Source organism: Cuculus canorus, chromosome 3 (assembly GCF_017976375.1).
Source record: "Cuculus canorus isolate bCucCan1 chromosome 3, bCucCan1.pri, whole genome shotgun sequence".
Taxonomy (NCBI): domain Eukaryota; kingdom Metazoa; phylum Chordata; class Aves; order Cuculiformes; family Cuculidae; genus Cuculus; species Cuculus canorus.
In genome coordinates this window covers 58,347,423-58,369,514 of record NC_071403.1, presented here as the reverse complement: position 1 = coordinate 58,369,514, position 22,092 = coordinate 58,347,423, and the positions used below count along the sequence as shown (strand labels likewise).

At 36.8% G+C, this 22,092-nt stretch overlaps 1 protein-coding gene across 24 annotated transcripts in view; it reads right to left on the bottom strand.

The window, feature by feature from the left end:
• AFDN (afadin, adherens junction formation factor) overlaps positions 1-22,092 on the bottom strand; it is a 124,741-nt gene that overhangs the window by 37,323 nt on the left and 65,326 nt on the right. For 16 of the 24 annotated variants that reach the window (XR_008448975.1, XM_054061418.1, XM_054061396.1 and 13 more), the window contains 9 exons: positions 21,849-22,054; positions 18,222-18,242; positions 17,339-17,484; positions 14,979-15,073; positions 12,017-12,282; positions 11,362-11,505; positions 9,694-9,892; positions 7,953-8,056; positions 5,460-5,546 (listed from right to left, as the gene is read on the bottom strand). Coding sequence is in view for 23 of the 24 variants with exons in the window: in XM_054061418.1 (XP_053917393.1) it covers positions 5,460-5,546; positions 7,953-8,056; positions 9,694-9,892; positions 11,362-11,505; positions 12,017-12,282; positions 14,979-15,073; positions 17,339-17,484; positions 18,222-18,242; positions 21,849-22,054 (1,268 nt within the window). In the remaining variant the exon portion in view is untranslated. The remainder of the gene's footprint in view (positions 1-5,459; positions 5,547-7,952; positions 8,057-9,693; positions 9,893-11,361; positions 11,506-12,016; positions 12,283-14,978; positions 15,074-17,338; positions 17,485-18,221; positions 18,243-21,848; positions 22,055-22,092) is intronic. The other 8 variants (XM_054061400.1, XM_054061405.1, XM_054061411.1 and 5 more) reach the window with 1 other exon arrangement.

The following is a 22,092-nucleotide window of genomic DNA, read 5'->3' as shown; positions in this document are numbered from 1 at the left end:
TGTTAGTTTAAGTTCCTCCTGAGCAGCACAGACCACTGATGATAATTAGAAGCAGATATAAAAAAAAAAATTAAATTAAAATCTGCTACATCACCTTACTCAAGCATTTCAATTACTCACATTACATGGAAAGGGCAAAGATTTCCCCTAAATACATAGAAAGCACAGACTCAAGAAGACTTCATATACTGAGGTATCTGAAATCTTAAGATCTTGAAAAGGAGATTTAACAGTTAAAAAATCCCCAAACTCTCAACTGTTTGCATTTGCAAACTCAGAGCAGTGATAATCAAATTTCTTTGTTATCAGTATTTTTTGCAACTATCAACCTAACTTTCAATTTTGGAAAGAAAAGTTATGGTTTTAAGTGAATATTTAAGCCTGCTCCTTCTACAAATTACCTACAAGACAGTTGTAGAACTAACTTTCAGAAAAATTTTACATCAAAATTGATATTCCTGGTAGTCTCAAAGTCTTCCTAAATTTAATATCTTAAACTGACTGTTAGATATAAAACAACAAACAATGGTTTAGAAAACATAGCAACTTAGAATGATTTAATTAAACCTTAGGAGCAAAGCAGGTTGCTGAATATTACATATTTTTGTGGCTAAGATACACCACATACTTATTTCCAGAAAAGTAAGCCACTTCGCCAGAATATTTATTGATGAACTGTGACACTCAAGACTTCGAAATGCTTCTATTACAAAAAACAAACCCACCCAAAACAACAAAACAAACTCCTCCCTCCCAAAAAAACCCAAACCAAACATCTTTTCACCATTTCATCTTATTTTAGCAAGTGCTATGAAAATATTTAATCTATCTTCTAAAAAATCCTAGAAAATATACTCTGACTTAATGCTGATAGCAGCATATACATATCTATCGTAAGGTGACTGGATGTATTTTAAGGCAACTTCTTCTATTATAGTAATAAAAGATGACAGAACAAGAAGTAGAAGTGTGGCACACTTTAAAGAACTAAATCATAGCATACTAGTGAATAAAAGCAGTATGGGAAGATTAATCAACAAAAGCTGTTCTATGTTCCTTGCAGAACACAGGAATCCTTTATTTTGTGCAGCAGCAATCTAAACAGAATTTAAATGCCTCTAGTCTGTGAATGTGTTGAACATAAGATATCCTAACTGCAATGTATTTACATGTTCTGATCTTTTCAGGAGGGTCTAGTGAGTATTAAAAATCTTATACGTACTGTTCGAGATGTCAATTACAATTATTCTACTAAGACTTTATAGGGGGAAAACATACTTTTAGAGGAACCTGGATTAAAACCAACTAATATGACAAGTAAACAGATCACAGCTCATGCTATTCATGCTCTGCCACGGTAAAACAGTAGTTATCACACCTGAAACTTTAAATATTAATAGTCACTTCCACAAATTTGAGAAGTGCATATGAAAAACAAGCTAAAAAATTAGTTTTCTTTCTAATTTTTAGACAGTTAGCTACTAACATCTGACTATATTTAACTGCATGCTGTATTACGTTGTTGCTACACGAACAAATAACTACTGGCAGGTTTAAACAAGCAAGAGAGCAAGAAAAAGTACAGGGATAGTATTTAAAACTTCAGAGAAAAAACAGTCCCAACAGAAACCTGAACAGACTTACCATGGATTCTGTTCTTCCAACAACAGAAAACCACATTTTGGTCTCCGGGACTACAGATCCTTGAAAGAAAAAAAAGAATTCTCCACTTCTCTTTCAGCCCTCAACAGAAACCACCGCTCTAGTCTGCTGGATTTTCCAAGATACCCATCAAGATAACTCGGAGCTGGGTGCTATGACACAGTGTAGTGTTTATCAACACCAGCTATAACCAATACAATATTCAGACTCTTACGTAATCAGTTATGCTGTTCTGACTTTCGTTTACTTTAGAGGCTTTATTAAACTTTGAAAACTGCTAGAAAAACCAAAAAGGGAGCCCTTTTGTACAAAAGACCAAAAACCCTCCAAATTAAACAGGAAGCAATGTGCTGACCCACAGATGGCTAAGAAGTCACATGCAAAAGCCCCCAAAAAGTGATATATTTTTAAAGTAAACTGCATGCACACGCTGCTTCCAAATCATCTGGATTTCATAAAAACTTAACCGCAACGTGGTTGGGAGTCAGGCAGCTTTTAACATCAAAACATCTTTCAGGGTTAGAGCAACCAAATTCTGCATACAACCTCAAAAAGCAATACTGTTCGCATTGCCCGACCACTCCTACCAACTACATTTCCATATACCTATTACAAAAGCTACTGCTAATAAAGCTACAGGAGCATTACTGCAAAAAATCATGCAACACCTACAAAAAGCTAAAACAAGAAGTTAAATTTGTGTCACATAACATCTGAAGCTATACAATTTAAAAAGAAAACAAAATCTATGTGTATTCAGTTTAAGAAGTGCTGTTAGTTTTTTTCCCCATTTGAAAAAAAACCAAACTAAACCCAAACAAACACAACACTGTTTACAGTGCTCTGGCAGCCAGCAGTTGTTTCATAACTAAACTTGTTTTTTTCTGGTATGTTTGCCTGTAGCATACATGCATACTACATGGTTGCTCAAAGCGTCTGTCCTGCCTCAGAAAACAGCTTTAGAGCAAAGTGAGGTGAACTAGGTGATGTACAGCATTTCTGCTCTCTCTGGCACTACTGGCAGGCCTTTAAAACTGCTGTTTCACAGCTACTCTTATTTTATTTAATTAGAAGTAATGCAATTAAACATTTTACCTGTCATTAGGTCAAAAGAGGATCAAATACAGGGTTCCCTAAGGACGTAACACTTTCAGAAGGGAGTAAAGCGGTCAGTAGGAATTATTTTTCTTTATGATCTCTAAGAATCTGCCCATGTCATCCATCTCTAGAATAATACCCATCTACTTTTGAACAAAATTCATCCAAAGTCAGGGACAAATATGAGGAGCCCATTAAGATTTAAAAAGAGGCAGGTCAGCACTGACATGCAAAGGGAGAGCAACTATTTTGTCATATCACAGGAAAAACACCAACTTTTCCTAACCAAAGCGCAACAGTTTCAGGGTTGTCTTTCACTGGTTGGAGCAGGGCAACCTATTGACCAGGCACTGTGTTTCTTTTACTACAGTACTTTAGAAGCACTCTAGAAACCAACAGTTCAATAAATGTAATTGGGTCAGCAATCAAACTGGGATTTTGCACATGGTGTCAGCCTGAAACTAAACACCAGTTTAATTTCTGCAGCTAGAAGGTATTTTCATGTAAGCATCTGATAGCCAACCTTTTACTACTAAAAAAATTAGAAAAAACTAAACCTGTTCTCACAGTTGTCTCTCCTCATTTTAGGTATTCTATCCTGTCAATGTTTAGAAGATTTCAAACAACAGACTACTGGACTTCTTCCTCCATTTTTCTCCAATAAAGGATAAAAAATGAGAATTTAAATTCATTTGCTGGTAAAAGATACATGAATTGAGATGTGTTGGAAAAGTTATTTGTAAAAGACAATAAGTTAGAAATAGAAAGAAAAAAAATCACCCGTTATTGCTAGCTTCTCAGTCACACTCGATCAATTTTCTAAACTGTTCTGCTCTGGCCAGATTGAGAAAATTAATGTCTCTGTATTCTTCCTTATTCTGTTTGTTTTATGAAGCCCATTATGGGAAAAACATAATATTAATTACTTAAAATAAGCAACTTTGAAGCCCTTGAAATAACCCCATTTAACTACTACAGTAACTTGTTCCAACACTTAATGCAAGACTATTATTTCTATCCAATGAAAACTTTGCTGGCTTCAAGTTAAGCAAAAGTTTCTATTTTACATACATTGAAACTAAAATAAAAATCTGTCCCTTGCTTATTTGAGATCAAGATTTAATACAAAGCCATTTTAAAATCATAATTCCAATACTGCGGCAGGCACCCAGCAGCAAGATGAAACAATTGCTGCCTGAACCAATGAGTGTTTCGGCAACCGTGCCAAGATGAAGACACTGCTTCCATCACTGATCATGTTAAAGAAACTATGAACTTGCAGAAGAATCTTTCAAATCAAGCTTACACACTGATAGTAGCACTGTTACGTAGTACTAAGTGAAATGTCAGTTGTTAAAAAGAATGTATAGAGGCCAGCCAGCTCGAGCGAAAATGGAAATTTTTTCCCATTTATATCCTGCTTCTCTCTGCATCAGACATCACATTAAGTGAAAAAACTCTTAATTTCCACTGCACAATTTTAAACATTTGACAGAAATGCAGACGGCAGTCAGAAGTCTGATACCTCTTTAATCTGGTGTATTGCAAGATCTAATATTTGCTTCTCAAATTATTAGCCCACTCCGAGAAAATAAGAGCAGAACATCGGGTTATATTTTTCAAATCCTGAATAGTTCCCTCGATAACTGCAGATTGTTAGCAACATACACCAAACACTTGGTATTCCTTTACAGATATCATAAATGAATCCTACGAGGTGACATCATGCAAGATTAAAATTTCAAGAACAGACTATGAAATGAGCAAAGTTGTAGGAAAAAAAAGTGTTGTTTAGAAGCAATTAACTATGTAAGATAACTTAAAAGCAGTAAAACAATCCTGTTTTCAGCCCATGCACTAAGTGCTAAGATGGACTACAGCATTCTGAAACTTCATGTACTACATAGTGAAAAGGCATTTAGACTTGTTCTATCTGTTGTACATCACATAAATAAAAGGACTTTTGGATATCACCGTTGCATAATTTATTACAAGCTTAAAATTCACAGAATATGTCTGTTATGTGAACCAGTTGATAGAGCAGAACCAACCAGCTAGTAGAGTCCTCCATCTGGTGGCTGGAGTTGTATATGCATTCTATACATTACTATCTAGTGCTACCAAGAGCAGCATACACGCACAATTTCAGTAAGCCAAGCAAGCGGTATACCCTTTTTCACCAAGCTACTTAATACACTGAGGCTCTCTACCACATACAGGCAAAACTGAAGTCATATATGATTCTGGACACCCTGCAAAAGATAACTTATCTTCATAGCAGAAAGTATACAAACTTTCATGTATATATGACTTATTCATCAAATTTAAAAAATAATACACATATTTAATACTATATATTTAGTGCTTTTCTTTCCTAGATACATCTGCTACTTTCCAGAAGTGCTAAATAAGTCTGTTTACTAATTCTGTTTAATAACTGCCAATTTTTGGTTCTGAAAAATTAATAAACCTAGAGTAGAGGTTTAAGCTTAAATGTCACAGTAACTGCATCCATATTACGTTTCCTCTTGTATTGGTCACATCTATGTATTTTACAGAAACACTCCCCAACAAGAATAGAAGTATGATCAACGTGACGTGACAATGAACTTGAAGGAAATAGATTTTTCCATTAGCATTTTCCATGGTAGGTTGACAAAAAAAAATAAATTTAACAACACTTAAACTGACTTCCATACCTTGGCAGCAACAATGCTCAGGCCCATTCCATTTTGTTTTTTAAGTGTTACAGTGATAATTTCAGGTTCTTTCCTCAAAGGCTGAGCCTATCAAACAGGAAAGGGGAAAGAAGAAAGTCAACAAGAGTTCATATTCTTTGCCAGTGTAGGAAAATTACTGCACAAAATAGTTCATCTACAATCAAAACTAAGTTGTTAGTGCAGCAGATCTCACACCCTAAGTAACATGCCTGGTACTCCATTTTAAAGGGAGAATCTCTAACACTTGGCTAATATGCATTCAGATTATCAAGTACAGCTGTGTTATGAACACTGACGAAGCTTTGGAGTCTACCAATTGGTTTTCCTTCTCTAATTCAGTAAAAAGATTATTAATGAAGCACAATTTGAAGCGTAGCAGGTCTATAAAACTAGTCATTTTGAATGAAAGCTGAAGTTCAGTCCCAGGAAGTCCCTATTAGCAATGTGAGGGTGATCTATACAGAGCTCAGTTTTCAGTGTTGCATCTACAAGACAGTAATTCTGCAAAGATATTGACAGGTCAATTAATTCCAAAGGAAGACTTAAAGTCTGGAATGAAAGTACCAAAAGGTGAGCCACTGGGCACATAACTTTGCTATTAGCCTACAGTGAATTTCTCACTTGGTCTAAGAATAAAAGCAATTCTTTGGTGAAAATTTGAGGAGGACTGCCTAGCCTGGGCGATTCCCCAGACTACTGACAGCAGTAGAATTGTGGGAACAGTTTTGGCTTGCAGAAGGGGGAAAAAAAACCACACCAGACCTCACATATATAAAATGGAATATTTACCTAGTATTTTATATTATGTAGACAAGTTGCACCAAGAGATGATTTGTTTACCGGCATTTAGAACACTGCTCAGACATCAGGAGCTTAGCACATTCAATTAACATACATGCACCAGAGAGAAGGATGATTCTACCAGATTTATCTGAACAGTTCTGCACAGTAATAATTTCCATGGATGAATGAAATCATAGCATCCACTCATACTGCATTTTTCCACAAAGCCTTTTTAAGGAAGGCTGGCCAGAATTCTACTACAGTTTTTCTTAGTGTAAAGAACAGCAAGCATAACTCCAGATTTTTGTTTAAACCAACTTCAAAAAATGCATTTCTTTAGAACACAAAAGGAGGAGGAAGAGCATGACATCTCAAGAACATCTCTGCTCTGTTTTCCCAAATCAAATGCCCATTACCAAAATACCAAGCCTGCAGAGCCTGGCTTATCATTTCATAGAATTATAGAATCATTAAGCTTGTGTCCAACCATATCTGTCTATTACCAAATCATATCCCTGAGCACCTCTTCTACACTTCTTTTAAATACCTTCAGGGATGGTGACTCAACCACCTGCCTGGACAGCCTGTTCCAGTGGCTGACAGCAGGCCTTTTGGTGAAGAAATTTTTCCTGATACCTAATCTGAACCTCCCCTGGCACAACGTGAGGCCATTTCCTCTCATCCTATCACTTGTTACTTGGGAGAAGAGATCAACACCGACCTTGCTACAACCTCCTTTCAGGTACTTGTAGACAGCAATATGGTATCCCCTCACCCTCCTTTTCTCTAGGCTGAACAATGCCAGCTCCCCAGCCACTCCTCTTAAGACTTGGGCTCCACCCCATTCACCAGCTTCGTTGCCCTTCTCTGGACATGCTCCAGTGGCTCCATGTCATTCTTATAGTGAGAGGCCCAAACCTGAGCACAGTATTTGAGGTGCAGCCTCAAGAGTTAAAGACTGGGTTGTGCCATACAGATTTAGGAGATGCTCACTTCTGTAAACACATTCTTTAGGCCACTGCAGCAAGACTGCACAACGTCATCTAACAAATGTTGGGTTCTGAGCAGAGTAAATGAAGTTCTCCAATACCCCTGAATAGCGAAGGGCAAGCATTTTTCATATGAGGTCTGAGGAACATAGGTAGATTCTAGTTTCACGTTGGCCCTGCAACAGGAAAAAAGCCACCTCATACTGAAGTGAAACCCTTCTTTAAGTAGAATGAAAAGGAAATCTAAAGAATTTTTCCTGAAAACCTAGCAGAAAAAGAAGTACCAGTTTACAACCCGATAATAAACATTTATAGTTGGCAACTGCCAGTTTATATATAAAAGCAGCCTGCTGCTCCATTCACACTGCAAATCGTTTACAGGTGCATGCCCATTTAAAGTTTTGCCCATGTTTAAAAGAAACTTCATCACTGTTTACCTCCAGGGTGGGGAAACACAACAGAAAGTTTACATGAGACCTGTATCATTCTGCAGCCTAGAAAAAACCTGACTTCCAAAAATGTGCTAACAGTTCCTTAAATTCACCAGACTACTAATGAACTATATGTTCATTATGTTCATCATATATATGATGAAGACTGTGTTTCCTAATAAAGGATTAAAACTCATCATGTAAAACACAGTGGCTAGACAAGAAATCACTTGACAGTTGTGACAACTATTCACTGAATCAATACTTACTAGCTCGGCATTCTCATGTGATAGGTGACTTTCATAGTCTGCACCTTCAAAATATATTGTCCATGTGCCTGGTGACCGTGGATGAGGTATTAGTCTACAAAAACCTAAAAGAAAAAGCAACATTAACATAGTCATGGTATTTTCTCAACAGATTAAATTAAATATCCTGCCACAAGGAAATACAAAATAACAACTATCTTTTTATATTCACTGGCCTGTTGAACTTTGCATCTTAGATGCCATTATGCACTTTACTGCCATTTTATATCTACAGAAACCTACGAGTTCTGTAACTGCTACGTATGGGAAACGTATTTAAAAACATGACAAGCTCATAGAAAACTCTCAGACTGCAAAATATTGCTTGTACAAACCAGACTCAAAAGAGACATGAAAGATCAAATCACGTTTTAACAAACAAATTATGAGAACTCTGAATAAGACAGCACCACAGAAATCTGCTTTGCAGAGTCTAGCTAATCAGTCTCAGCATACATTTGGCAGAGGTGAAGCTTTGCCCAGACGCATTACTTTTTTAATGAAACTATGCAATTAAAAGTGGGGTTTTGTTGAGGTATCCAACATTGTCTCCTAAATCAGCAACACTAAGAAACCACCACCACAGTCAAATTACACAATCACTCCATCCAAACAGATGAGATTCTTCTCCTCACAAAGACCATCTTTCAGCAATTCAGTCTGCACTGATTTACTGCAAACCAGTCCCTCAGCATAATTTAGGGGTTACCTAAAAAGTGAAATTTGAATGTATGCATTTACAAGGCCTTACCTGTAATAACTATATGTACATTTCAATGGCAAATGAATTATACCTACTGATTAAAGAATTTATTCTACTAGTCATCTTTAGTCTCAAAGCTACATCCTCTGTAACCCAGTGTGCTTTCCAAACAGTTTCATGCTGCTTTTTTTAAATGCAAGAATATAGCTTTTCTACAAACTAAGTTGAAACCAACAATTGCAAAACTTCACAGTAGAATTAAGTAAGCCTGCTTAGTCGATAGCCTCTGTTGCTGTCCCATGATACTCACGTGGAATTGTTTAAACTGCATCGTAAGCAGAAAATTATGTAAAAAAAAAAGCTTCCAATTAAACTGAGTAGCACAAGATAAGAACCATAACTTGTTCATTCACTCCCCATGCTCTGACAGATCCACTGCTTTACTTTCTCAAGTTTAAGTCACTTTCACTAAACAAGAGCTCTCCACTTGTCCTCTGAAATTTTGTTGATTACAAACGTCCAAACCACGCGTTCTTACACTGATGAATATTAAAAGAACTACTTTAAGCTTGTTTTTAAATATATGGAAGCAGCTGATGAATAAAATCAGTCTCTTAACTGTTTAATTCACATTAGCTTTAAAAGTTGACTGTGAAATTGTTCAAATACTGCGAAACTTATATTTTTGTACATTTTTGCTACTTTACCATAAAAATAAAAAACAAGTTCTAAAGTGAAGGCAAAATAAAGTTTCAGTAGGCACTAGTAATTCAGCACTGCTTACCTAGAACTTTGAAGGCGAATTAAAGAGACAGGGAGAAAGGGTAAAGATTAACAAATCCTACATACTTTTCTCAGTTGCAAAAGTAAACACTTTTACACTGTGTTTTTTGAAGCATACATAAAGAAAAAGTAGTGTAGATTTAATTAACAGATCTTGCATTCTGTGTTCCCAACACCAAAGAAAGAAGATAACTGTAAAACAACAGAAGAACCAACCTCTCTGACAGAGAGGATCTAAAAATTCTTGTAAACCACTTGGAACGTTTCTGACAACATCACAGGAATAGCCATCTTCTGGTAAAAGAAAAGGTAGCTGTAAGTCAGGATCCTCTTCCAGTTGGACTTCTCGGCCATCACTGCGAGCAAGTTCATCAGCCGTGTTTTCTGCAACAGTTACTACATTCTCTATCAATTCCTGAACAGAGGGCAGAAAGATAATGTTACTATAAGGGGATAATTTTAATTAAGGAAAAGAAAAACAACATTAAGAAAGCACTAAGTCTGACAAAAAATAAATAAAAGGAATCGAGAAAACACATCACCAGATTTCTTTGGCTCTACTGTGCACAGTCAGTATGCTGCATGGTTTTATATGATTAAACTCATTGGATTATGTAGTCACAGAATATAACAACAAAATTTACTTTTCCCTCAATATATTCAAAACTTGGGCTGCATCCTTTTACTTCATATGAGAATTGTATTAAAAATACATAGCAGAGAACATTCATATGCAGAGGAGGAATCACAGGGAGCTTTACAATTTAGACACTTTGTTGAATGTATATAAACACTTCTGTAAGACTATGTATGTAGAAGGGGAAAGGACAACTTGTGTAAAACAGGATTTTCAGCTCCATCAGGACACAAACACAGAAGAACACTGGCACATACAGTTCCCTCATTTAGAAGTTCTATAGATCTAATTTAATTCTAAACTTCCTGCGAGCTCAGCATAATGTGAAGGATCGCCTAAGGCAGGTATCTGCTTTTTAAATAGCACTGCAGAAGCACAGAACATGAGCAGGATCACTCAAAGTGCAGGAGGGAACTTTTTACATTTGGTACACAGCTGTTCCAGGTAGTATCACAAAATGCTCTATGAAACCAGTATACTTTTCACAATGTAGCGACTGTGGTTGCTTGTAGCACACAGTAGTGTTTCTTCTGCATTTTAGAGAGATCTGAAAGATTACAACACAGTATCTTTTGCTAGATTGCATGAACTAAGGAAAATTAATTCAGAAATTAACAAAAATCAAATTCCTAACAACTCCCCAAAAAGTAAAGGTCTAAGCAGCACTTCGGGTTCCTCCATTTTTCTGTTACCTTATATGTCATAGGTTGGCCTAAGTTTTAGCATGAAAATATTAAGGAGTCAAGTGAAATAAAAAAGTTACAGGTAACTTCTTAAAAAGATGTAAGTAGTGAGCACTTCCAACTTGCCTTAGGAACCAAGCTTCACCCCATGTTTGACTCATCACTACATTTGAATGAGCAGGCAGCACCAATGCTTGTAAGTACCTTTAACTCTAGTTAATCAGCATTCTTTCTGGAAGACAACTCATGCCAGAGATGTATAATTTTGCTGGCATCAAGGCAGAACTACTACAATTAATTTATCTGAAGCCGCTACAAATACTACATATCGATTCCTTTACTACAAGTATTTGCTTCAGCAAAGATTCAGAAGTGATTTCCAGTCTCTTTCTACAGATTCTAATTGGCTTCCAAGACCATCTTAGCCATTTGGTCTTAATCTCATGTCAGTTACACTAAGGTGCAACTCAGAATCTGTAAGCTATTTTCAGTTAGTGTTTTTACTTTAAGTCTATATTCCTCAGGCACGTTAAAACAGCACAGTAAGTGATAGAAGAGACTTACTGTTGGGATGAGTGGTTCATCTGGAGCACAGTGATAATTCTGCAACAAAGCTTGCAGCTGAAGAGAATTCAGTTTAAAGCAAGTACTGTTAATATTTGGAACATCTGCGTGTGAATATTTGTCCATGGTGAGCAATGTGGTTGCCTAGGAGAGGGGGAAAAAAAAAGTCACAGGAGACAAATCCAAACCAGAATGAAAACTTAAGCCTTATTTCTGAGTTTTTTCAGACGAGAGACAGAAAAAGACAAAACAAGAAGCCAGATTTGATACAGAAGCAACATAAATATTCCCAAAACACCTGCTAAATATACCTCCTAGATCTACAGGATGAATTATGCTAAATCTATCATAAACGAGGCACAGCAATTTTTCAGCTTCTCCTTTTGTCTCTGTTCAGCACAGTTATAGCTCAATCTTATAAACAGAAGCTGAACAGCATGTTTGCTAATTCACTAATATTTAATTCTATATGTAATAAATATTAATGATGTTGAAAACACATTTTATGTTTTTGCATATTACCTCAGTGTTCCAGGACTGATTCACACAAACTACTCTTGCTCACAGGCTACTGTCTAGGAACATAGAACATACAAATATTCTCTTCGAATATACAATCACAGGAGAAATGTTAAACAGAAATACACACACTTACCTGCACTATTCTGCTCAGGTGGCAATCAGCAGCCAATTCTAAACCTTGTTTTTCTGCCCAGGCTTCAATATGGCCCAACTGCTGACGAACAATAGCTCCCCAATAATGTGAACATAACCCCGAATCTGGGGCTGTAACTAATCTGTTAAAAAGCCACATGTTGATAAAATGAAACAGCTGGGAGAAGAGCTGAATAGTCAGAGCAGCATTCACTCTACACCGTCGCAGCAGGGACATAGCTCCAGTTAACGTATGCAGCACATCATCTACAGAGATAAAACAGAAAGTACACTATATTCACATTCAGTACACTATATTTCATATTTCAGTGTATAACTGGTTTAGGTCATAAATAATAATACAGGGACAACTAACCCATGCTGGTGAATGCTAGGCGAAACCTACGTGTATTTAAGTTATACAGACTTTCAGAAATAAATATACCGCTTCATAGTGTTCAGGATGGAGCAACATTAAACCAATAGCTGAAACATGGTTTTTAATTCCCGAAATGAAAATGAATTGTTTTGGGGAAATATTTAGTATACAAGTACATAATTGGTTTTCTGACACCTAAATCGTGTGCTTACTTGAGTAAACCGATTTTTCTGTTATTTTTAGTAGCAGGTTAAAAACTATATTCCACCGTTTCAAACACATATTGCAAATATTCCATAGCTCCTTGTTGTTAAATATAAAACTGTATTAAAAAAAATTAGCAAAGCTATTTACATTGCATCAGGTACTTAAACTGCAGAACCCACCTCCTGTTTACACATTAGTTTTTAAAAATATTATTCAAATTTCCTTTCTTCCATTAATTCACTGTAATATTAGGTAAGAAGCAATAAGGACTTCCTGTTAGCTTCACCAAGAGCCAACAGCCTTACACGTGTCCAGGTGGAAAATATTAATGCAAGTTGTACATTTATCACCAAATCTTCTTTTAAGGCCATATTTTCACCCGAAATATCTATTGAGGAGAACACCAAAATAACTTCTTCAGCACTGAAGCAAAGGACTGTGACTGAAAAAAGTTACTGCAGCCATCTATAAAGCAAATCAACACCATCTTTATTCCAATGTCACTGTGCTACTTTTTCAGGGTTTGTGTGCCAGAAAGCTCTCTTCTAGAGTACAGGACACTAAAACCAAAATAGTACGCCTCTACATTCTTCCTTCAATGTTCAACACAGTAAAAAAGCAATTGCAGCAAGGTTAATACCCAGAAGACCAGGAAGTATATATGGATTTTGTATAAATGTTCTTTGTAGTTGAACAGAATGAGTGTAATTAGTAGCTCTGCAGATCATTTTTACTCCAATTATTCAGAATGCCCCTATCTTCTTAACTTTCCTAACCTTACATCCATGGTTAATCCCTTCAAACTTGAACATTTATTCATTTTTCCATTTTCTTCTTTAGTCATCAGACTACACAACGCAGGAGGCTCTTGCACCTTCCCCATGAAAAGCACAATTGGGGATGCTATCTCAGAGGCCCGTGTGTGAATGCGTTCAGCATGGAAAACAAGAGGCATTAGAAGTCTGAACACAGTCACTGAAGCTGGGATTACAGGCAGTAGGATAGAACATATGACCAGAATGCTCTCATGGACAGGAACAGCTCAGGAACGCTGACATTTGCTGTGAAGCATTACCATATTTTAAGTATCATGGCAGGGATCTTTGGTAGGACTCTCCAAGTCCAGTCAGCTTAACCTCACTAGCTGGTAAATACTTTGTCTGATTCTCCCACAGCATCGCTATAGTGAAACTGCTGAGGTAAGGACTGGATAAGCAGATGATAACACAGGTAGAGATCTGACTGGACCACTGGACTTGGTAGACTTGTAGATACAAAGGTCACTTGGCAGTCAGCTAGTGGCCTCCCTCATGGATTGAGGCTGGGACTGACACCGTTTCTGACTATTAATAACCTGAGCAACTGGACGGGGCTGTATTCTCAGCAATTTCACAGATGATACCAAGTTGAGAGGAAATATTGATATACTAATATACAGTGTTATTTTTCGGAAGGGCTGGAGAAATGGGTTGATGGGGACTTCACGAAGTTCAAAAGTAACTGCATCTTCCTGCATCTGAGAAGGTATAAGCCTATGCAACAGCATAGGACCGGTGTCACCTGGATAGAAAGCAGCCCTGCTGGAAATGATGTAGAGACATTGGTAAGCATTACACTGAATGTGATTAAGTAGCATAGGTAGTTGTGCTTGAAAGGTAGTCAGTTGTAAATTAAGCTGTTAAGTTAGCAGTAGTAAAGCTTGCAGAAGAGAAGGAAGCAGTTCTTCCTATGCATTCTGCACTCGTGAGACCTTATCTATAGCACAGCATTTAGACTACCAACGCAAGGAGAAAACTACATAAAAGAGGGACAAGTAAGTGGATTTGGTTCATCCTGGGGAAAGAGAAGGCTGAGGTCATGGCTCATTGCTGTCTTCATCTACCTCATGGAAGGGTCGGAACAAGATCCCTCTCGGAAGTGCACAGTGCTAGCACAGAACAATAGACAAACCAACACAAAAATTGCAACACAGGAAACTCCAATCAGACAGACGCAAATTATTTTCACCACAAGAGTGGTCAAATATTAGAACAGGTTACTCAGATTTATTTTGGCATTTCCATTCCTCAGTGGAGATTCAAAGCTCAACTGGGCAATACTCTGAACAACCTGATGCAGTCACACTGGCCTTGAGCAAGACAGAAGATCAGATGACAGCCAGAGGTTCCCTTTCAAACTAAATTATTCCGCGATTTGTAAAGCCAACACAGATCATTTGAATGTCATTCTCCCTTCTTACTATCTATCCAAAATCGATCCTAACAGTTCTCAGGGTTAGGGCAACTTGTAAATGTCACATCACTGTTAAGAAAAATTCTATTTATTACTAATTAATTGTATGGTTTAGGAGACAAAATAAAAGATCGAGTAGTCTAACCTATTTTAGGCCTCTGAGGATTATTTTCCTCTGGATCATCAAGGAACGCTGGCATGTAGTTATTAAGTTCTGACTGCAGACAATGAACCAGGTACCTGGAAGGGAGGGAGGTGGGGAAATAAAAAAAGAAATTTTAAAATCCTGTATGTGTTCATTAAGAAGGCTTCTAAAGAAAAGAGATCTATCAAATTACAAGATTCCTGAAATTGCAGTGTTACGTATATGACCACAGGGAACCAAATACTACTTCCTAAAAGGCCGCAGAGATCAGTTCTCCTACACCTTTCCTAGAAATATTGGAAAAATAATTAGGTTGTCCGGGAAGAAACGCAGCCACTTAAATGCAATACTGATATCACACTTCTAAGTGAAGGTCATATGCTGTCAGCCAAACTTTGGTTCTATAAGATTACAAAACTATTTTTTTCCAAACAGAAATAGTTTTCTCCAGTTTAAAATCTACCAAGGATAGTATTAAAAAATAATTTTCCTATTCTGAGCCAATGCACAAGATCCTGAAATGGCTCTAGTGTTTTGTGTAGACAGGTTTTGATTCTTGTATTTCTCTTATCTTTAACAACAATGCAATAAGAAGCCTGGTCTAGCATTCTTTCTCTTCTAATAATTAAATATTTTTTAACACTGTCTTTGATCATTCATTTATACATTTACCGTTAAGAACTGAAACTAAAGAGGAATCAGATTCTAATTGAATATATAAAAGAAAATATTTCATGGCTTTCTGCAACTCCCTTTTCTGTTTTACTGGTAACACTTTAAATGAAATACTCTCAATTGTTAGCAAACAAAAGCCATGTCAATTTCAACCAATTCAGGTGTATGTCAGTTGTCACCATCAAATAACATTTTTACAGTAGTTTTCTTTTTTATACTTCTTCTGTGCTTTACCTGCTTTCTCATTATATATTCCACAGTTCTGTTATCCAAAAGTTTAATACATTCATTTGAAATCTTCCATGTTATAGCATACTTGGGCGAGAATTCACACAGAGCTAAAATTCAGAAACACCCTTTTGCATTCAGTCTGCTCATCGTGTATAGGAAAAAAAATAGTGCCATTCCTTCCTAGTCACAGAAACATTCTGTCTTCAATAACTATCTAGTAAATTGAAGTAGCAAAGACCTGTTTCAAGACATCAGCCCAAAACATTGACCTGTAGCAAGAAGGCATAGCTTCATTAAGAATTAGTAATTCAGAGGTGCTGTAAAAATAGAAAGACTTCGCCAAAATAGCTACTTGCTACAGCTATTTGCCCATAATTCACCAACAGAGAAAAAAATGTGGGAGTGCATACAAAGTGATTTGGTGCTTCTCCGATACCTTTCCAAAGTTCATAAAGCAATAATAAGGTTTCACATACTGTATTCCCATACTAGATATTGCTCTCTAGAGCAACACAGCCCCCTTTAAAGTTAAACAGTTAAATCATGGCTACGTCTCCCAAAACTTTCACGCTATAAACAGAGGAAAGATTTATTCTGTGCTATTACAGGAGTACGAAAAGACTATATTTAAAATAGACATCCTGCAAGTGGAGGAAGGCTGGGTATAAAGCACCCAAGCTACACCAAGACTTCTCTAAACGTTAATTTCAGAGACACAAATTTGCTGAAAAATACTTGTTCAACACTGGCTTGTGGGAGATCTAAACACGTACAAAACATAAGCCTTCCTCTATTAGCACTGTGCTCAACGTTGTAATCTTTATTCGAAGATCCTTTCCTCAGACAACATCCCTTCACACTGGATACTTCATTCAATTTTTCTTTTAATCAGTATTGCAGTTGCTGAGCTGACTAGCATAGGCTCAATTTACCCCAAGCCAAAGGTAAAGCTTTTACATTTTTAAGAAAAAACTGTGCAAAACAGAATTGTGTAAATTGCTAAATTTAGGCAAACTATGAAAGCAGTAGATTATGAATATAATTAGAAGCGTCTAAGAGTACAACATTCACGACTTTAGAGACTCATAAATATTTATGCCTCTGTATTTATATATTAACAGCAAAAATAACCTTTCCTCACATCTCCACAAAAACCTTAAATGAAGACAGCCAAACTAATCTAAATAAGACTTCCCTACAATTTTTTTTTATTTGCAGACTCAGCTAGCACAAGAACAGTTAACAGATGAATCTCCTGGCATAGCCACCAGTGATCCATATTCATAAAACAAAGTATGTGTCTAAAGAATTAAGCCCAGCCTGTGTTATAAATCATCCTCAGACACTTAAAATGCAAAAGTCATTATTGCTGTACCTAAGATCTGGCAAAAACTTAAGTTATTCTAAAACCCACATAGAGTATGTTAAGTGAAACAGAAGTTTGATAGCCTTACTTGAATGCCATTTGAACCAAATGTGCCAAAACATCTTGTGCATCCACAGTAATTCGGCTAAGATCTCGATCTTGCTTTATGAAATTCAGTAATTCAGATGCATTTGCCATCCAAAAGGCAAGTGCCCCAGCAATATTCTTTTGTTTCTGTAAGTAGAAAGAAGCATGAAATAATACAGGGAAAAAAAAAGTTTTGTGATAAAGCAGATTAAAAAGGCTCCAAAAGATAGACCAGTACCTTTTCCCATTTCACCAGACACATCTCAGATACCAGATATTTGCAAAATGTTTATATATAAAATTGCAATTGCTGTAACTCGTAAGTTCAACTTTAACATGTACACTGAACATACAAAATTCCGTTAAATTGCCAAAAGCCATATGAATAAAGCCACGGCACAAGTATCTCATTATACAGTGCCAAGAGCTTAGCAAAATGCAGTATCTGGTAATCTGTGCACTTTTAAGCGCATATTCACTACTGCCCACTGCCACCCTGATACTGTGCTCACTGGTTCTGAAACCAGGTGATTCAGTATCAAGTACTGATCTATCTCACCATCTCCCGACCACAAATGCCAGGCCAGGCAACCTCAGATGAAATCCAAAGAATAGGAACCACAAACAACAAAAGAAAATAAAGGGAAGAAAAAGAACTTTTGTCATTTCATATCCACATTGAAGTGCGTTAAGCAGAAATTATGGAATGCCGTAAAAGTTGCCAAGTCAAAAAAGGATTTTAGTACTGCATGTTCCAGTTGCTGAATGAGTGTTATGAACCGTTCAAGTCCAGCTGTTTGAGTATTGTATTTTGATATGGAAGCAGCATGAGAAACTGAGCTAAGCCGACATAGCTAGGATCAGTTCCCAGCAATATATCCTACCTGATCAACCTGGTCTACCTCCTGGAGAAAAACGGACGAAGGAAATCAAACAGAATAGAAGAAAGAAACTTGTAAACAATCATGATTGCTTTAGAAATTAAACACTAAATATGAAGGTACAACACATGTTCACAGTTATACACAGATAAATTAACCACTAGCTATGATGCAACTGAGCCCCTTTTGAAAAAGGAATTCTTTTAACAGGACTAGTAGCACAGCAGCCAAGAACTGAAGTGCCCACATGTCACAATCAAATCCAGGAATGCCCTATACTAATTGACATCCCAGACTAGTTAGTTATTCCACACTCAGTGCACCTCAGAAATCCCACAGAACTTTTTGCAGCCAGTGGGGTAAGTAGTCATCCAAGTAACTGATCCAGGAGCTATTTGCCCACACTGCTGCAGTGAACATGATGTACAAACACACAAAGGGGGGCAGAAAAAAACCACACAAATAAAACCAAACAAAAACCAAACCACCTAGGACATACTTCACATATGTCTTTTTTAATTAAAAAAACCAAAAAGATTGTTTTGAACAAAAAAAGACAGTAAAATGAAATACTACACTAAGCTTCTTAAATACTGATACATAAAAGCTACAATGAGTTAAGCAAACAAAAAAACTCCACCAGATCTGTTTCTCTGATTATTTTAAAAAGAGGCCTTAGTTGGTTTTGGATTTCTATTCAGATCACTCTCCCTGACCTGCAAAAGAGTGAGCTTACATGCAAAAATTTGAGACGTCTTTTGCTCTTACTATTGTAATTTTAGTTCAAGCTCAAAAAACCAATTTGTCACTGCTTTTTTGTTTCTTCCACCTTTCCAACCAAGGCACTGACTGAAGAGATGTTGACCTTCTAAAAAAACCAAACGTTAAGATTTGCAGAGGATCAGAAATGCCACAATTAAAAAAAAAAAAACCAAACAAAAAACCCAGGACACAAAATTTGGCTTTTTAAGAGTCACATTTGTATTCCTAGATTTTTATTGAAAGTATTGAGCCTTCTTACAGATCTATCCCATATGAAGTCTTCTATACTACTTACATATTCTAATGCAGGGACTACAGTCACAGACATCATGTATCATCAAGTACTCCCTGAGTAACTTCAGAAAGCTACCAAATTTCCTTATGATCTAAATTGGCAAAATCAGAATCTAAAGAACTTATTTCATTCCCACTACAGCACAAGATTTTGTGCGCCTGCCCTCTACTTCTTTTGGGCACCTCTCTCCTCTTGCCTTCCATCTGCCTTCCCCATCTTTCACACCTTCAGACCCCTTTCACTGCAGGCATGTTTTACAGTCAAGGCAGACAACAAAGCTATTGTGATACAGCGAGTTATGACATGGTAATTTAAATGTGACAACCATCAATATAAACACACTTTCTACAGCCTAGATGAGGTAATTTGATTTAGATTAGCTAATAATGTTTATACTCCACTAACAGGTCCAAGCTAATGACATTTTCCTCATTAAGCTTTAGAATCAATGCGTTTCTTTGTTTCCAACCCATCACCCTTCAAATCTATTGACGTTTACTCTTTCATCACACGTGTAATTTGCTTCCTTTCCTCCAACTCCTTCAGCATGGCATTTAGAAGAAACTAGTCCCAATTCTCTTTGATCTCCAATCTTCTTCAGTTTATCTACTGCAACTACAGAATCTCTTTCACAAACCACAAATGCAGCTACCACTTCCTTGTCAACTTCTTCCCTAAACTTTCAGTTGGAGATCAGATTGCAACTACAGAGGGGCAAGTCTGTAAGAAATGGCCTTTCAAAGAGGACAGTCCAGACAAACACTGGGCTTTTACAGTTTCATGATATTATTGGCAAGATTATAGAAATTACACTTGCTTGTAACAACCACCAGGCTGGACTTGATTTGAGAAGCCCTTCACAGTAGTGTAAATAAATATTGTCATAGATGATCTACTTCCTATCTCCGATTTGTTTTCTTTTCTGAAAACTGATGTTTTAAGCCTCCCTCTTCTGGCAGCTATGTGGTTATGCATTTTAGTTCAACACAAAGCTAACACTTTATCTTTGCTCTCCCATTGTACTCATCTCTTCACCCTAAATCTTTTGGGGATCATTGTTACTGGTTTACATTAATTGCATAAACTGAGTCACTTTCTTCGATGTAGTCCTGTAACTTCCAGATCCTATTTGAAGCCTATCCTTTCATTGTTTACTTTCCATTCTCCCAAGTAACAGCTTATATTCAGGTTCTTTGCATTTCATGTTATCCACTACTGCCACAGCGTCCCCTTTGAAATGAAGAACCCACTCTTCCACAACCTGATCATTTTAATAGCGGAACCTGAACATTAAAATTTTGATACCCTTTCAATTTTATCCAATACGCATTTAATCCAGCATCTAGACTGACAGCACTGTGCTAGCTCTTCACTTCGTATTCAATTCACCTTTCAACTGCTCATCAGCTTCACAATGTACCTGAAAGACTAGTCTTTGTTTTCTCCCTGAAGTAAGTTCCACACTAGTATTTTCTCCCATTCTTTCTCGTGAAAGGTGGAAGCTCGTTGTACCTGTTTATAGAACTGTCAAATTATAACATCCTCCCTACCAAAAACTCCACTAAATGTTTTCAAAACCTGAACAAAAGCTGAACAGTTTTGGTTTTCTGTGACCTTCCTGACATTCTTGTTGTTTACCTTCCTCTTCTCCTTTAATCAACTTGTTGTGCAACACTGGTATCCTAAATTCTCTAAAGCAGGTTTGATGTGTTGTGCTTGTACAGTCCCTAGCACAGAAGGGTCCTTGCTGTGTACAGGCTCCCATGGCAGTACTTTTTTGCAACAAATGTGTGTGTCTTAATAAATATAGAAATATATGTCTCCCTTCTTCCTCAGAGAAAAAAAAATGCAGACAAACAAGTTAGAATAATTAATTATTTAGTAAAGATACCTGAACTAGCACGCTGTTCTCAGGAAATGACCATTACAGTTTAATCAACAGTTAAGCAATGCAGCATACTGTAATTTCAGAGGCAACCCAGTGGATCTTATTCTGCATTCCTACACAAAACAGTAATATACACATCCCCGTGCTTCTGTGTAAATCTTCTATAATTAACAGCAATAGCATCAGGATACATATAAAATATTGGAACAGTTGAAAACTCATATTTCTTTTTATAAAGCACTTGTGTCAACCTCTTTCAAAGTTACTGAAGATGTAACAGGATCAAAATTTAAGTCACATTTCTTTTTACTATGATCACATCAAGACTCAATCACTGCAAACCACTGCTATCTATACAGTGTTCTTTAATAAGCACATCCAACTCGTTTCACAGGAGCTCAAAGCCAGAAATGCTTGCAAAGACCTTACCGTCTTGAGAACAGAAGACTAAGTTCTTGTCAGAAAACCTATCTTTCAGAGATACAGCCCCTTCCTAACCTCCCACATTGCTCAGAAGAGTTTCTTACCACTCGCATTATCCACTCAACAAAAAGCAAACCTTCATATGCGTAATCAATGCCCTTAACAATAATTGGTTAAGCACCAAGAAAAAGACCAAGAAGTTGACTGGATAATCTACAAAATGTATTTAATTCCCTTCACATGTTTTTGCAGAGAAACTCACCTGTATAACTCCTTCCATCATGTTCACCATCTTGTTGACTATTGCAATGACTTTGTGAGTACGCTCAGTAGGAGTGATGTCAGGTCTGTACTGGCTTGACAATACATACCGACACGTCATATACAAAACATATGTAGGTGACAGCTTGAAATGAACTGTTGAACTATTTGTGTAATTTATAATTGCAGATAAGAAGGCATCTTCAGCTATAGAGAAAGAGGGGAAAAAAACCACAGCATAAAGC